Source organism: Penicillium angulare (genome assembly GCF_028827245.1).
Source record: "Penicillium angulare strain IBT 27051 chromosome Unknown utg000012l_segment0_segment0, whole genome shotgun sequence".
In the NCBI taxonomy this organism is placed as follows: Eukaryota; Fungi; Ascomycota; class Eurotiomycetes; order Eurotiales; family Aspergillaceae; genus Penicillium; species Penicillium angulare.
The window spans coordinates 688722-704730 of NW_026623171.1; the positions used below are offsets into that span (position 1 = coordinate 688722).

The window sequence follows — 16009 nt, forward strand, 5'->3', positions numbered from 1 at the left end:
GCAATCTACATCCCTACTCCGTATCGAGCCGACTAAGAAAAATCCATAACGGGCCAACCCTCTCAATCCGTGTTAGTTACTCCGTACATACCAACCTTTCTCGTTAAATGGCGTCTGTCATTTGTCTTTAAACCTTGGAAACACGGGAACAATCGTACCAGCCAATGGCGATATGTCCACCCGAGGTCCATCAAGAACGCGCGAAAAGAGGAGCTGACTAGCCAAGATCATGGATCTCGACCATTGTGCCGGATAGGTACAACCACTTACAGAGGTTTTTTCCCCTAAAATTTTCTAAGATAGCGCTCTAGTCTCACATGGACCAACAGATGCAAGCCGTACGGAGGAAGCCCCATGCACATGCAGGGGAAGGAAATTAGATTCATCTCAACCCCCGCTTCAAAATAACGCGTGCAGAGCTCTGTACGGAGTACGGACTAGCTAAATCGTAAACGGGCAAAATGGGGGAAAGTTTTTTTTTTTTTTTTTCCCATCCTCACTTCCTGACGCTTAATCTAACGGATTGTGGTGATAGCTTCTGCCGATCAACCACCGGTGTTTCGTCCGGGTGGACTATGACCCACATCCCAGCTCCCCAGTATCCCACAATTCCCAAGACTGCTGTACCTGCATACTACGTAACCGCTACCTCGGGAGTGGCGGATTACCGGTAGTCATTGAAGTATCTTTGACTCTGCTGACAGGTATCCGCGGAGCCAGTGCAAAAGCCTCGATCAGTACTTACACGTACAGCCCTGTGCTTTGTAGAAACTTCCAGATAGATGGAAATGTACTGATACAACTGGAAGGTATTCGACAATTAAGTGATAAGATAATGCCATTCAATTCGCCACATGGCCATTACTAGTAGTATGTATTCAAGTTGGCGACGGCTCCGGGAGACTTCCCACGTACCAGTAGTAGTATAGAACAACTTCAAGTTCACAGCGCTCAACCCCAACTTGTTCATCTGCCTCGTCTACTACGTCTTACATACTATGTAGTACCTCCAAGGTTGGTATACGGCGCACAGTATGATAAATTTGCATGAATACCTCTGAACTTGAATGTAAATCCCTCTATATGCTCGCTGATTTATGTCATGTAAAATTATATCATGATATGGCCACCGTGGACCTTGGCTAATTTACAGTATCTGTATACTATGCTCGAAGCTCTGGAGGAAGTAGTATTGGTATCGAGTTACTGGGTATATATTGTCACCGTGCAATGCACTCTCAATCAGCATTAAAGAAAAACAAGAGAAACCTAGGCGATGTGTGCAGATGAAGTATTATCGGAAGACATAGATCATTCCCGCCCGGTCAACACTGACGATCATGCCGTACGGCTGCCGTAACACGGCGACATCCTGAATAATATCCAGATGACTTTTGAGAAGCATCTGCTGCTGAAGACTAATGACCGTGCCACGGGGGGGTCGTGAATTTGCCCCTTTTCGAGACCCACCGGAGGCAGCGTTACCGCTACCAGAAGCACTGGGTAGGTGCTCCGTAGTAACCAACAGATTAGGCCCAGGTTGAGACAAATCATAGCGCGGTTTACCAGCGGGGGTGCCATCTGGAGATATGTCTAAGCCGCTGACGATAGTTGATGATTCTGGGCGAGCAAGATCCCAGAACCGAATTTTGCGGTCACATCCGGCAGACACGATGAATCCGCACCGGGTGCTGGAAGCTTTGTCGTCATCGGGAGGATTCAACCCCACTGTAAAGGCCCAGGTCCCAAGTCGATCACCAGAGGGTGCACTTGGTGGTGAGGATGAGTCCTTTTCGGTTGTTATTCGTGGCTTATCTGCCTCCGGGTTGACTGTAGCAAAGCGACTGAGCATTCCTTCCGGGCGGTCTTCGTCTACAGGCCATGCATCGAAGTCTCTAGTCGTGCTGACTTGTGGACGACCGTTGGCAACGCGAGAGACACGATGTGTGCCATTTGGTGAGTCCTCGTAGGCGTTCAAAGGAGTAGCTTGATAGACCTCCCGACAACGGAATTTCTCAATATCCCAAACCGTAATTTCATTGCCACGGCTCCCACTGCTAGACACACAAACCCATCTACCACGTGGCTTGGTGGGGTGTAATTGAATTCGTTGGATTGATCCCCAGCCTGGCAACCCCCAGGCCTTGAGCCGTACTCGGAATCGGAGATCCCAGAGGTCTAGTACACCGTGTGTTGTACCCACGAGGAGCCAAGTGTGTCGTCGATCACAGCAGAAAGTGGTGGGGGTTCCATGATGAACAGGATTCTCCAACGTGAAAATAGGTAGCATGGTCTTCATGTTCAGTGCGAGAATCCGGCAGGCGTTGGTGGCAACAAGAAGGGTTGATTGACCTTCATCTCGGAAGTGTTCCATCCAGACAGCGTATTCAGGAGTTCCGTCCTCAGTGAGCGGTATTTGGTACTCACGAACGAGTTGCAGTTTACCGTATCGAGCATGTTCGCTCACCTTTTGGTAATCAATTCGGACAGCATGTATGCTACCATCTGTTGCACCACTGACGAAGGTATAGGTGTCTTCAACAAATGTCAATGCCTTTACTCGTGCCCCCATAGAATGGCGGTATGTTTGGCGGGACCGAGGAGTCAAATTTCGTTCTAGACGACTCGTATCCCAAATTTTGACCGTGCCGTCATCAGATGCAGTTATGAAGAAAGAGTGATCGGGAGGCACTGCAATACGATTAACTGGACCACTGTGCTCGCCAAAGGTTGCTACCAGATTCCCTTCGGGCCTCCATATCTTAGTGGAGTCGTGCATTCCGCTGGCTTTGCGAATTGGCTGTCGTGGATCTAGCTCTTTGACGTATGGACCTAGATCAAAAAGATCTGTAGGATAGTTCTCAGAGAAAACATTGTCTAGCAGTCGTAGAACGACAGGATCGTCGCCTTTATACGAGTGGTTGACATGGTATTGCCGCGTAGTAGAGTGTGCTGACTTGCGGTCATGTGTTCGAGAGAGTCCTGGTGGTTGAGGAGTTCTCGCTCTTTGAACTGGAGCGTCTACCTTTCCAAATGCATTTGCCGAGCTTGTGCTTGTTTCCGCATATGTCTTGGTGGTATCGTTGCGACCAAGAAGGTTGATTGCACTTAGCTTTCTCTGAACTCCGCCAGAGTTGTCTTTTGGCGACAAGTTGTCAGTCTGAGTGGGCATTGTAGATGGGGTATCTTTCCCAGCACTTAGTCGATCAGAGCGCTGGGTCTCTGAGCCAGGCGGAGACAATGGTCGAGAGCCAGGACCTGCAGCAGGCGATGAGGTAATGGGCGAAGAGGAAGAAACAGAAGAGTCGAGTCCGACCTCTCCGGGGTGACTCGGATGTTCAAGCTCTGTTCCCCTTTGAAGCTGGCTTCTTGGCCTAAGAAGTCTTTGGTGGGTATGGGGAGTATTTGGTGACTGCTCGATGGTCGTGGAGGCGTCCAATAGTGCATCAGTGATGGTTCGTGGTCTTGATGCCTCCGGTGGAGGACTTTCATTTCGATCCCGTGGTGTGCTCTGTGGCCTTTCGTCCAAATTCCTATCGAAGAATACCGTTTGAGGTGTAAGACCATGACGGCTCAATTTAATGATTTCGTGCAACGGCAGTGTTGGTTCTGTGTCGACATCCCTTACTTGCCTCAGTGATACCTTCCATATATAATCCTTAAGTGCATGTAACTTGAACTCATCATCCGCACCCATCCCAAGGTTCCGCAGCTTAGCGAGCCATTGTTCATCTTCTTCGTTCTTCAATTGTGTGCCCATTGATATTGAACGGCCGGTCCTAAAACCCTGTGAGCCTGGTTCAGAAAGACTGAAGGCTCCTTCTCGACTGGCTGACTTCCAAAAGATTCCTCTGTCGGATTTCGAGGACCAAAGGAAGGCCATATCATATACATTTCTTGGCATGGGGCGCTTGAGTGCATCAAGTATTTCGACCTCAGAAAAATTAACAACCTTAACTTTAAGAAAGGGTCGAACAAGCGGGCTTAGAATAGAGTGAACGTCAGCCACAGACAAAAATTTGGCTGACTTGACCACCAGATTCACTTCTGCCTCCCGAATCCAGATATTAGGGTGAGCTAAGAATCCAACTGTAATATGAAGGAGCTCCCATGTTGTAGATCGCTGAAATAACCCGAGATCAGCCATAGATGCCAGGCACCGAATGACCTTCTCCACCACAAATTCTTCTGCCTCCGTCATAGATTGAATCATCAAAGGTAAGATATACTGCTCCAAGCTAGTGCTTCCCACGTATATGGCGACGCCAACGAGTGTCTCAAAGAAGGCACATTTAAGGATCCAATCTCGATCGTTCAGGTAGGTATTGAGATGACTGAGAATGACCTCATTTGCTTTCAAATTGCCGAAGAACACACAGAGTCGAGACACGGACCCCAAGAAGGCTCGGCGAACGGAGGGATCCGCGTCGGTGAGGAGCGCCTTTGTGTGAACTTCAAAGTAGTCTATAAGATCGATTCTAGCCACGTCGTAGAGGTTGTGATATGTGGCATCTTCAGTCCATCGTGGCTCAAAGCCCACAGGAACCATCGATGTTAATCGAGAATCTGAACGTAGAGCCTGGATCATGTCCAAGAGCCTCAAGGATGATTGCGCCAGAGAGGCAATGCATGAAGCATAAGCAGCACGGACCATACTACTTGGATTGCTCTTTGACGATATGATGAAATGCTGAAGCCGTGGAAAGATGTATTCAGGGAAAAGATAGGCATTTACGGGAGATACCACCTGAACCATCTCCAATAATTGCGCCAAAGTACGGATTGCCGCAACTTTCACTGCATCTATTCGGTCGGTCAAAAGAATCATAATGTAAGGCAAGACACGATCCAGCTTAGCTTCATCCGACAGTCTTTCTGCAAAGGCCAGAAGAATGTCACAGGCTTTGATTCGAGCCGAAGCTTTAGATGTAGTGCGAATATTGGAGACAACAAGAGTCAGAAAGATCAAGACACCCTCATCCGATTGTGTCCCAGAAGGTTGATTGTTCGCACCCTCAGGCAAATCGACCTTCACGGGAAGGAGCGCCCCTGCCAACGGCAATTGACTGGATTTAGACACATTCTGAGGTTCTGGGGATGAAATGCCAAGAAAATAAGAGATCTTATCAAAATCTAGACAGACTCGCTCTATCCTATCATCAGGTTCGCCTCCGTTGGCTGATTCTGCATCCACCTTTGTTTTCCCCGAGGACGGATCTGTCATAAGAGACATGTATTGATGAAGAAAGCTGTAGAAATATTCAGGAAAGGCTTTGTTTTTCCAGAAGTTGAGATACTCCTCCGCAGAATAACGGGATTCCGGTTCCAGTTGAATCATATGCAGGATCAGGTCTCGAATTTCTGGGTCTTCAATCTTGGATATTTGGCCGTGTTCTGGGCTGTATTCACCCTTTCGATACTTATACATTTGGCTAAGAGTGAAGATTGGGGACTCGAGAAAGAGCTCAGCAATGACACAGCCGGCACTGAAAATATCCATTGCCCAGTTGACGTGACGGTTGCCGCGCTCTTCACCTGCAACTAGAAACCGCTCCGGGGCCAAGTAGCAAGTCCTTCTACCTGATGTATCGAAGTAGAACGAGAAGTTTGCTGGGTTATCCTCGGGCAGGAATGTGGGCTTGAACGAGGAAGAAAAGTCAGACAGATAGAGCCAGTTCCAAGAAGTGACTAGAATGTTCTCTGTCTTGATATCGCCATGAAAGATATCGAGTGAATGGCAGTCTCGCAGAGCTCCCAGGAGCTGGAAAGTGATCCATTTCTTTTCGATATCTTCTAGAAATGGGCGGGTACTTTAAAACAATTAGCTTTGGCACTTCGCATAAGAATAGAATGAACACACCTCATTCTGTCATACAAAGAGCTGTGAATGTACTGGCGTACAAGATATCCACTGGTGCTTGTCTCCAGTACCCTCTCGTAGCTCAATGCGTTGGGTACATCAGATAAGAGCTTGCGTTCCCCTGCCCCAGTCAAAATCAGTCTGTATGTAACAAATGGGTGAGAAGTGAGGCATACGAATAATTGCCTTGATATATGGCTCAAGCTCCATAGTCGGATAAGGCTTCATGATTACCTTGACAAAAACGAGGCCATTTTGTTGCCTTGCACGGATGCTCTTCATAAATCTACCCCCACCCATAGACTTCTCATATACCAGATCCGAGAGCTCTGGTACATCTATCCCTGCGGACCCTGCAGATAGGGTTGTGAGGGAGTAGCCTTGTCCCATGGTGTGGTATGGGTATCATCTCTCTCTTTATTGTTGTCCACTTGAAGTTGTAGAATGGAACGGGGAGAGATAGGATAAGTCGCGATAAGCGGGCGTGAGGTCACTTGCCCGCGAGCCACGTGATAGGAAGGCGGTGTGAGGGCCAACACACGCACCTGGAATTTAGAGCTGAAACCTGTTAAACTACATTGCATTTAAAGATCAAAACCACTCAATCTGCCGGATGCTTTGAATGGAAAAGATGGTTCCTGGACCTTGGTTTGTCATCTCACTGCTTTTCATTGAGTCCCGACGATGCTTTGTATAAGAACAGCCCACAATCCAGGACACAACATAAGCCAGTATCCAAGGGCGGATAGCTAACTATTTAGAATTGGAAAAGGATTGGTGATTCGTGAACAAGATCCACAAGTCTGGATTTGGTTCACATCTGGGTCAAGTACATTGCATTCGTTGGATCAACGCCTGATAAAACACAGCGCCTGGCTTTATTATCACGATCTCGGCACATCCAACTCGAATATAGACGCCATGGACCACATGGAGATTCCCGTTATCAATACGGATGAGACCCTGTTCTCTGTGATCCCAAAACTCTCCCGGTAACCTCAAAATTCAAAAACTTACATATATGTCTTGCCCCCGAGAGGATTCTGATAGTCAAATATAGATTCATCAGCATGGCAGTAGGCGATATGCCAGTCTCTTTTGAAGATATGCAGCATGAACCTCGAGGGCATCGTCTCCGTCAATTAGTACATGTCTTGGCTGAAGATAGTCATAATCCATTCATTATAGTGGCCCTCATGATTCTCAAATGGGAATTTACGGGCGCCGCTGATGATGACTGGGGGTTGAATGAAAGCAGAGGCACAGCCTGCGAGTTCGTCGCATGGCAATTTTTGTGTCACTTGAATCAGAGTGAAACCATTGAATTTCTGCTAGAAGAACTTCCAATTCCTCGTCGCAACTCCACGAACCTTTTTGAGATAGAAAGAGGAGATGCTGGGTTTACATTTGCAGAAGAAACGGAAGCAACAGAGGCAACGCCCCTTTTACCTCGCTCGTCAAGTCCCCTTAATCTCCTCGGTCTTGGTCAAAGAAGCGGGAGCATCCAAAATGATCAAGATAACCCCAAGCAGCATGATTCAGCCAATGAGACGCCCGATTTTTCACGATACTTTCAGTTTTTTGGCCTAAACGCCTTGGAGGTCGCTGCTGTTGCTCAAGCTAAGAGCTTCCTCAGCCAACGTGTTGTTCAACGCGTCGTGAATGATATATGGAATGGAGAAATTGTTTTTTGGGACTCACTTACCGTTCATTCCACGAAGAAACCACATATTTTCAACAGAAAGTGAGAACCAGCTTCATTCAAATGTATAAATCAATGTTTTCAGAGTTAACATGGCCCTCAACCAGAACAGCAGATCCCTATTCACGCCTCCGAGTACCTGTATATCGAAAGATGTTTGAAGCGGGATTTTTCCTCTCATTTATGTTCCTATACTATTTAGTACTCATGGAGAGAGCAACCGATGGGGTTGGGGTATTTGAAGTTCTGATGGATGTTTGGATTGTCGCATTTGCCTATGATGAGTTGAGTGGACTAATTGATGCCGGTGTACTTTTCTATCAAACAGACTTTTGGAGCTTATGGAACCTCGGGATAATCGGGGTTGGATTTGCTTTCATCGTGTCGAGTAAGACCCACACTCAAAATATGCCTTACAGTGTTCTCTGTTGTCAGACTTTGATGATTCTGGGCTGAGCTGACCTACCTGCCGCAGGAATCACAGGGTTAATCAAGCACAGTGATTATATTCTCAACTTGTCATTCGACATTCTCTCGCTGGCGGCTCTTTTTCTGGTCCCAAGGTAGGATTTTCCAGAGTCTCCGTGACCCCAATGGCTCATCAGCTCTGACTCAATGACCTGCGCAGGATCTGCTCGCTCGTGAGCTTGAATGCGTACTTCGGCAGCCTAGTAGGTAGAAAACCGCCTTGCAAAAAAAGACCTGTCGGCTAACGATGGCGTCATCAATAGATTCCTGTCCTGAAAGAGATGGTGCGGTTTCAGGTTGAATCTGGATGGGAGCGCCCGAGGCTGAATTTCCTTTAGACGAAAGCATTTTTGAGGTTTTTACCGGTAGTATTAGTCTTGTACACAGGTATGGGGACCTCTAGGGCTCAGCTTCTGCAGATAATTTGGTGACTAACGGTGTACGGCGGCAACAGCCTTCCTCACGACCTTTTCGCTCCTGGCTCGAGACCGCTTTTCCCTCAAGGAAATGTCATTCTTGTTAGTGAAGATATTCTTTGGGTAAGTCGGTGAAGAAGCTTTGTTCACGGTCGATTCCAGTGACTAACGTGTGGCGAGGCAGATCGGGTACATTGGGCTTGGTGGGTGGTTTCACGATCTATGCAATATTCAGGATTTGACTGACGGTGGCGGAATTGATTGGATGATAGGACACCGCGTCAGATGTTAGTCTCCTGCACCAAGCGGCTGTTCTCCAGCTCGAAAACCATAATCCTTGCGGCTTGGCAAAATGGTTGGCTATGGTGTTTAGTTTACTGACGCGCTAAAATTTAGATCTCCCCGATCTTCGGCTATGGCTTAATGTGAGACCCCCTATGGATTGCATTACGCCACATCACCCCCTCAAAGAAAGGAACAAATTCCGCATACAAATTGAATCACGTTTTGGCATGACAATGACGCTCGGGCACGGCCGTTGCGTCTTTTTGTTGCTGGAGTATTATTGCGAGGCCTTATCGCAGGACCACATGGCCCCGCAATAACTTCCACGCATCGGCGCATGCACCTTTTTTCCCTTGATGTGATTGACTGATAATTCCTGCAGGTTGATTTATGTTTCATTGACCAATATTTTGCTCCTCTCATCCCTGATCAGTTTGATGAGTATGAGTCTGGAAGGAGTGGGTCTAATTGCCGTTACTCTTGGTCCAGTTGAATATCATGGCTAACGAAATCCCACCGGTTCCAGGTCATGTCCCATGCCCGTGAAGAGTATCTCTTACAGTGAGTTATTTCAAAATTCAGGCGCTGTCTATACGCTTCCGGTGATTTGCTAATACCGAATTTTAGGCTATCTATCTATGTATTGGAAAGCAGTAATTCCAGACGCTTAACATACTTCATGCCACCACTGGTTCGTTTATCACCCCACATGATATTTTATTATATTTTATCCCCTCCCCTGCTGTCCGTATTTGAGAACCATTTGAGACTTACACAAAGACAGAATCTTATTCCTCTTCTGTGCATCCGGCCCATGCGATTATTTCTGTCTGCGGGGACAGTTCGTCGTGTACGCATCGTCTTGCTCCGGGCAACGCACCTTCCATTCGTGACGATGATCTGGATCTATGAATCAAGCCATCGAAAATTGCATAAGTCCCGCACTCGTTCTTCTCCGCAGGGGACGGGGCAATGGCATGGTTCTGCTAGCGAGCCGAGTCTTTCCCGATGCCACGACCCACTGCATCCTTCTGTAGTTGAAACAACTCGCCCAAGCCCTGACCAGGAGCAAACTAATGTGGATATTCGTGATGCACGTGAGACAAACCTAGTGCGGCCTGGACAGGCACAGCTCGTGGACATGATCGACGCTGTGGAACGCCTCCGAGCACAGGTGGAGCACGCGGCCATAACGCTCTCAACGCAACGAGATAATTGAAAATACACTATATATTAATCATGTATTTATTGATTTAATAATTTATGAATTAAAACTTTCGGGGTGTCTACTTCCTTGTCATGATCCCTGTACCTTTTGTCTTTTGGACCCATCTATTTTGCTCCACAATGATGGAGGGGAAGAGACAATTCATTAGCGGCAAAGTGGCCACTGCCCTGGCGCTTAGTACCACGCACGCCCCTCGTTCGAACGAACTCGACCTATTTTGGGCGTAAAATGTGGATTTTATGGAGCTACCTACATACATACCGCCACTAGCTGAACATTTCATGTCGAAAAGGGTTGGACTGTCCAAAACAAGCAACCACGACGTGCCAGGGCCCCAGAGCTTTTTGGTTCAGCTGAACAACCTCTCCCTTTCTCGACTTTATATTGTTTGTCCCAAAGTGTCGTCTTCGTAACCTTGGAAAGTTTGGATCAAGCATGATCATAACTTGAATAAGCCAGACATCTTCCGAGGTTGCGGGGTCAGTGGAGCATGCACGAATGGCATACAGATGGATCAAACGGAACGGAAGGGCAGGCCCGCATGTCGTTTCAGTCACGACGGCCAAGTTCTAGTCCCTATATACTTGAAATAATCGTGTAATGATCGCCGGTTTTACCGTCAAGTTTTCACCTCCAATACAACCTTCCTTTACTCTTCTAGGAAGGCGGCTGTGTACACTACTGACCGGCATGCATCACACCAATGCAGTCGCTAAGCCAAGAGCCAAACTCCCGGGCTCTGGCACTGCTTCTGTTTGGCTGTCACTGACCAACCTGCTGCATGGGACGCGACACTGTTGGGCAGACCAGACCAGCGGTGATCGAAGGGATGGTTAGCCTTTCCCAAGACCATAGGTTGCAGCCGCCGTTGATACGTTTATTCACAAACCGTCGGGGGTTTTGTCCTGTCATCTTAGTACATCGTCTTTCGATCTTTACAGAGTATGGCAGTGCCTTCTAGCCTCCTGGTTCATGCGTATTTAGAGTATTCCGCCCATCTGCCCTATCAAATTTAGAAAATTAAGCCGTACTAAGACTAAAAATAAATAATAAATAAATAAATAATAAGTCCATAACGAACAAATGGTATGATTCAGCGCAGGATCCATCGGGCATATTTGGTCGGTTTCCTCCGGCGCTAAACGTTGCAGGCCTGCAGACTTGGGCTGCTATCGATCTTGTTCTGGACAAGTTCTCACACCCCCAGCCGTTAATTTCCCTCCCCACTTGTTTTGTCCACCGCATTTACAGACCCCTTCTTCTCGAAATCTGCCTTGTCCATGGGGGTGTAAGGTCAATGATTCTTCACCTAAAGTCGGTCTCCATGCAGCGCATTTTTTGCTCCAATAGTGTTGTGCTTTTTTTGGTTTTTTCACCTCGCCATCTCAGCCACAGTCCCATGTATGCAATCATCTGTGACCAGCGGCGGAGCTGCTGAAAATCACCTTATTTATATTTGGCACTGTCGCTACCTTACTTGCATTTTCTGTATACAGTTTTGCTTTGACTGCTTTGATGCTCAAAAGGTCGGCTACTATTTCACTACATTGTCGTATTTTGCATACCCATTGAATCAATCAACATTAGCATAATGAGTCACGTTTCAGGTTCAGCTCTTCGCTGTTCTTCAAGCTCTTCGATGGTTCCCTCATTACCAGAAGATGCTAAGTCCCTCGACCCATCATCAGCATACCCCTCGCCGACTTCTGTTACATCACCCCATGGAAGAAATATTCCCACTACGATCGGCCTGGGCATTTCAAGATGCGAATTAGATCCGTCGTTTGATAATATGAGGGGATTCCCTAGTCAATCACCGTTGTCAATGGCGTCCCCAATGTCGAGTCACTCTACACACGAGCACACTAGTATCTATGGGCTCCCTGTGAAACAGAGCGCCTTCCCGGAACCATCTTGCTATGGAATCTACAACGGGCTACCTGGAGTCACCCCACCAGCACTTAGATATTGTGAACCACAAAGTCTGGGCACACCCCCGAGCTACGGCTCTTCTATCGAGAACGCACCACTTCAACCGGCTTTTTCTGGGCAGGTATCGGAATACTGGACGCCTGCAACTTGCCCAGGACCCGCAACTCCGTCGAACATGGGTCAAATCCCAGCAGGTGGCCCAGCCGGGCGTTACTGGAGCCATCAATACACCACGGAGACATGTGATTCGATGGATTCTTCAGCTACAACACTTTCATGTGGCCTTCCTATGCTGGGAAACTCTTTTCCTTCCTCAACTGCCATGGCACCGAGCAATGGAGCGATGTCTTCCAGGAAACTTTTGGACCCTTCCTTAACATTATCCCAGCATGAGGGTCTCAAGTCCGAAAATAACAATATGGAAAAAGGCCAAGATGTCTCTCGACGACCCGGTTCTTCATCTCCCAGCCGAAAGTTACGCTCTAGTAAAGGGTATGCATGCCGCATTTGTGGCAATACTTTTACTAGACGATCCAACTGCGCCGAGCACGAGAAGAAACATGATCCTAATAATAAACGATCTTTCCCATGTGACGAATGTCACAAGACTTTCGGTCGAAATGCCGACCTCAAGAGACATACGGATACTGTGAGCGAAGTTGCTGGCCTTATTCCGCGGTAGTTGCTGATAATGATTCAGATCCACCGCGGCATTCGCAAATACGGCTGTGACTGGTGTGATCGCCGTTTCTTGCGACTAGACGTATTGAATAAGTCAGCACAAACAATCACCGGATAACACGCAATACGATCGCTAACTAGTATTTGATGAGATTAGGCATTACAGCGAATGTAACAACTATCTCGCTAATTATTCTGGATATCAACAATATCCTTATAGAGCGGTAGAAAAACCTTGGGTGGTTCCTACTACATCGCAGTAGGATTCTTGGAATTTCTACTTTGAGCCGCCTTGATATCCCTAAACAGATCAGGCTTGTGTTAGCCTGGTTTTGGGCTGTGAAATTATATTTGACCGCATAGTATTCCTATGCCAGTGCTTGCTAGACAGCGCTATTTATGCAGTATATATGCGGTTATCAGATGCGCATCGAGTCATGGTATAGCCTACCTAGACTTACAATGCTGTTGAAAGGATTACTCAATCAAGATAGATTTTAGCATAGCGATCGGGCTGGGCCCGGATCTTTCCTTTTTTTATCTTTCACTGTTTCTGGCGCTGCATTTGATTATTCGGAGAATTGTTTTTGTACTGTGATATGTGAGAATATAAACCTTAAGAATGGTATGTTTTGTCAATATCAATGATCACTCAAATATTTTGATTTTCAGCTTAGCTTCTTGAATGGAGTTAATCGGGAAGACCATGTAGAAGGCACACGTTCCGAATCGACAGGAAAGAATTCGCGATGAATACCATGTTAAGAAATCAAACGTGGAAGCCCAAGCCTAATTAGCGAAAGGACCTCGACCACTGTTGCATTCCACAAAAAATGGATCCATTAAAGCCGAATCACACGCTAATATGCAGTGATGGATCCTGAGACGGACCGGCGTGATCAACTAGGCAAAAAATCAAGATTTTCTAAATTGAAAAAGCAAGGTGAATTTATCGAGCGATAATCCTGGAAAGTAAGTATCTTCTTCCTCCTTTCCTATTCCTCCTTTTTCCTTTTTAAGAACGAGCGCTTGTCCCAAGCTCCTTCGTCTAGTGACTATTACGGAGTAGTAGCTTTCCCCCACTAAGATGATTCATGAGGTCGACCTATGCAATTTGAATTAAATTAGGCGTATCGTCAAAATTAAAGAAAAGTTGCTAAGTCATTTTTTCCGGGTTCTCAAATCCTACTGTGTGTAAAAACCTTTGCTCGAGGACGATTCGGCCATAGTCCGGCAAATACGGTCCAAATTTTGTTCATCAGTGGAGTTCGGCGCGAATCTATTGAACGAACATTGTACTATTTACAATATGGAGCAAAAATACCCACAGTGCCCGTGTCCTTACGGAGCCTGTTCCTTGTCCATGTGTAGCGCATATTGTACGGAGTACTCCGTACCTTCTTGCGTTGCTACCACTGTTTCTATTAAAGGTCTTCGAAGAACAACTTATTTTTTCCAGCTCGTTCAGCTCGTTCAGCTCGTTCAGCTCTGATGTCTAGCAAGGCAAGTTTAGAATGTATGTATCTCTTCGTCGATTTTCAGGGTTCGATGATTAAAACAAGCACCAGTTCAAATACGTAATACGACCGAGCGATGATCGATGCCTTTGAGAAAATAAAATGCTTAGGCTGTGGGGAAGGAGGCAAAACCAGTGGATTCCATTTCCTCCCCGGATGTTCCTTGTTTAATCCCCCTAAATTTGGGCTGATGTACTTTTGCTCCAGCAAACATTGAATTTCGGAATACTCAATATTATGAACACTCAAGGGACAGTGTAGAGAGTTCGGTTCTTACTCAAAGTACAGGCATAATGTAATAGGGGTCGAACCCCTTGGACGGAGTATTAATAATGGCTTTAAACTTAGTGCCATCTCGCCATCTCCTAGCAATGCATACAATTCATTGCAAGGGGGAGACAGCGATTCTGGATCGGCAGATCGGGCAGGGGAGCTATGACCTACGCAAAAACTCACCAAAAACCGTTACGCTATTCATTTTAATTACAATCCTTTTATTTCCACCTCATCTTGGATCCTTCTTCAGGGCGGCCAACCAAAAATCGGAACAGAAATGATGATAACCGAAAGACAGGGAGCTAGCCGCCTTCTTTTTTGTTTGATTTTTATTAAAAAAATTGGAAAAAGAAAAAGAAAAAAGAGAAAGAGAAAGAAAACTTTCTTTCGCTCTCTGTCTTCTAAAACCACACACTAGTCTATTATTCTTATCTCCACTAATTTGATTGGGCATCGCGTTGTATTAAAGTGACAGTGGTCCTGACAAGGTACATGTCCATCTGGCACCAAGGTGCGACACCAAGCTTACCTCAAAAGAAACGTCTAACCGGCCCCACAATTTTTCTTTCACAAAAATAATGAACCCTCGCTTACGAGGGTCCGCCACCCATATGGAACAGATCACCCATATGGAACATTTTTTCTAAATCTTACCACAACCACTATTATCATCTACCACACCACCAACAATGCCTAAAACCAATAAAGATATAGAGAACCAGATTCAGCTGGCAATAGAGTCTCTCTCTGAGCAATCTAAGCCTAATATTAGGAAGACTGCGCGAGAATTCGCGGTTCCTGAAGGCCGTCTTCGTCGGCGCTGGCAAGGTGGAAAATCGCTTTTCCAACGACAACCTAATGGCCGGAAGCTTAGTATTGCACAGGAGAAGGCTTTATGTGAATATATTGATTATTTTGATGCGGTCGGAGCATCAATAAATCGCCGTCAAATTGCTATTGCTGCCGATTCAATTCTGGAAGAAGATCATACCGACACCACCACAGATCCCCCACAAATTGGCGACCATTGGCTAAAGCGTTTTCTTAAACGGTATCCTAAGTACTATATACGACGTCGGCGAGCTCTTGATGTTGAAAGAGCTACTGTACTGGATAAATCCGTTATAGAGAGATGGTTTTAAGACTATCAACGTATAGTGGCTAAATATAGCATCTGTCAACAAGATATCTACAATTTTGACGAAACTGGCTTCCAAATTGGTGTCGGTCGCGATCAATTTATTATTATAAGACATCCAAAAAAGAAGCTATTTAATGGCTTAGTTACCAATCGCGAGTCTATTACTGTTTTAGAGGCTGTTTCGGCTGATGGCTTTATATGCCCACCGCTGATTATTCTAAGCGCTAAACAAGCATTACTACGTTGGTTTGATAAAATTGAAGACGATGAGCATCTTGCTATAACTGATACTGGCTATATCAATAATATATTAGCATATCAATGGATTCAGCTGTTTTATAAATAGACAATTTCTCGTACCATTGGGAAAAAGAGGCTAGTTTTATGCGATCGTTTTGGATCACATTTAACGCGTTAATTTGTTGAATTTTGTGAGAAGAATGATATCATTCTATTCTTCTTACTCTTACATACTAGCCATATACTATAACCTCTAGATGTTG

General features: G+C 46.2%; 6 protein-coding genes across 6 annotated transcripts; 4 read left to right on the forward strand and 2 right to left on the reverse strand.

The window, feature by feature from the left end:
* Window positions 1-1294: 1294 nt before the first annotated feature.
* N7478_012896 (ubiquitin-binding serine/threonine protein kinase VPS15) lies at window positions 1295-6250 on the reverse strand (the record flags this gene model as incomplete). The annotated part of the gene is made up of 3 exons (XM_056929106.1): window positions 1295-5810; window positions 5861-5981; window positions 6037-6250. The coding sequence occupies 3 exons, from the start codon at window positions 6248-6250 to the stop codon at window positions 1295-1297; spliced, it is 4851 nt and encodes a 1616-aa protein (XP_056772468.1).
* A 531-nt stretch (window positions 6251-6781) lies between these two features.
* Window positions 6782-7608, forward strand: N7478_012897 (uncharacterized protein; the record flags this gene model as incomplete). The annotated part of the gene is made up of 2 exons (XM_056929107.1): window positions 6782-6852; window positions 6921-7608. The coding sequence occupies 2 exons, from the start codon at window positions 6782-6784 to the stop codon at window positions 7606-7608; spliced, it is 759 nt and encodes a 252-aa protein (XP_056772469.1).
* Window positions 7609-8065: 457 nt separating this feature from the next.
* Window positions 8066-8378, reverse strand: N7478_012898 (uncharacterized protein; the record flags this gene model as incomplete). Its single annotated transcript, XM_056929108.1, has 2 exons — window positions 8066-8230; window positions 8277-8378. The coding sequence occupies 2 exons, from the start codon at window positions 8376-8378 to the stop codon at window positions 8066-8068; spliced, it is 267 nt and encodes an 88-aa protein (XP_056772470.1).
* A 1248-nt stretch (window positions 8379-9626) lies between these two features.
* On the forward strand, window positions 9627-9950 carry N7478_012899 (uncharacterized protein; the record flags this gene model as incomplete). The annotated part of the gene is made up of 1 exon (XM_056929109.1): window positions 9627-9950. The coding sequence occupies one exon, from the start codon at window positions 9627-9629 to the stop codon at window positions 9948-9950; it is 324 nt and encodes a 107-aa protein (XP_056772471.1).
* A 1600-nt stretch (window positions 9951-11550) lies between these two features.
* On the forward strand, window positions 11551-12573 carry N7478_012900 (uncharacterized protein; the record flags this gene model as incomplete). The annotated part of the gene is made up of 1 exon (XM_056929110.1): window positions 11551-12573. One exon carries the CDS (start codon window positions 11551-11553, stop codon window positions 12571-12573), a length of 1023 nt encoding a protein of 340 aa, XP_056772472.1.
* Window positions 12574-15054: 2481 nt separating this feature from the next.
* On the forward strand, window positions 15055-15507 carry N7478_012901 (DNA-binding domain-containing protein; the record flags this gene model as incomplete). The annotated part of the gene is made up of 1 exon (XM_056929111.1): window positions 15055-15507. The coding sequence occupies one exon, from the start codon at window positions 15055-15057 to the stop codon at window positions 15505-15507; it is 453 nt and encodes a 150-aa protein (XP_056772473.1).
* Between the last annotated feature and the right edge of the window lie 502 nt (window positions 15508-16009).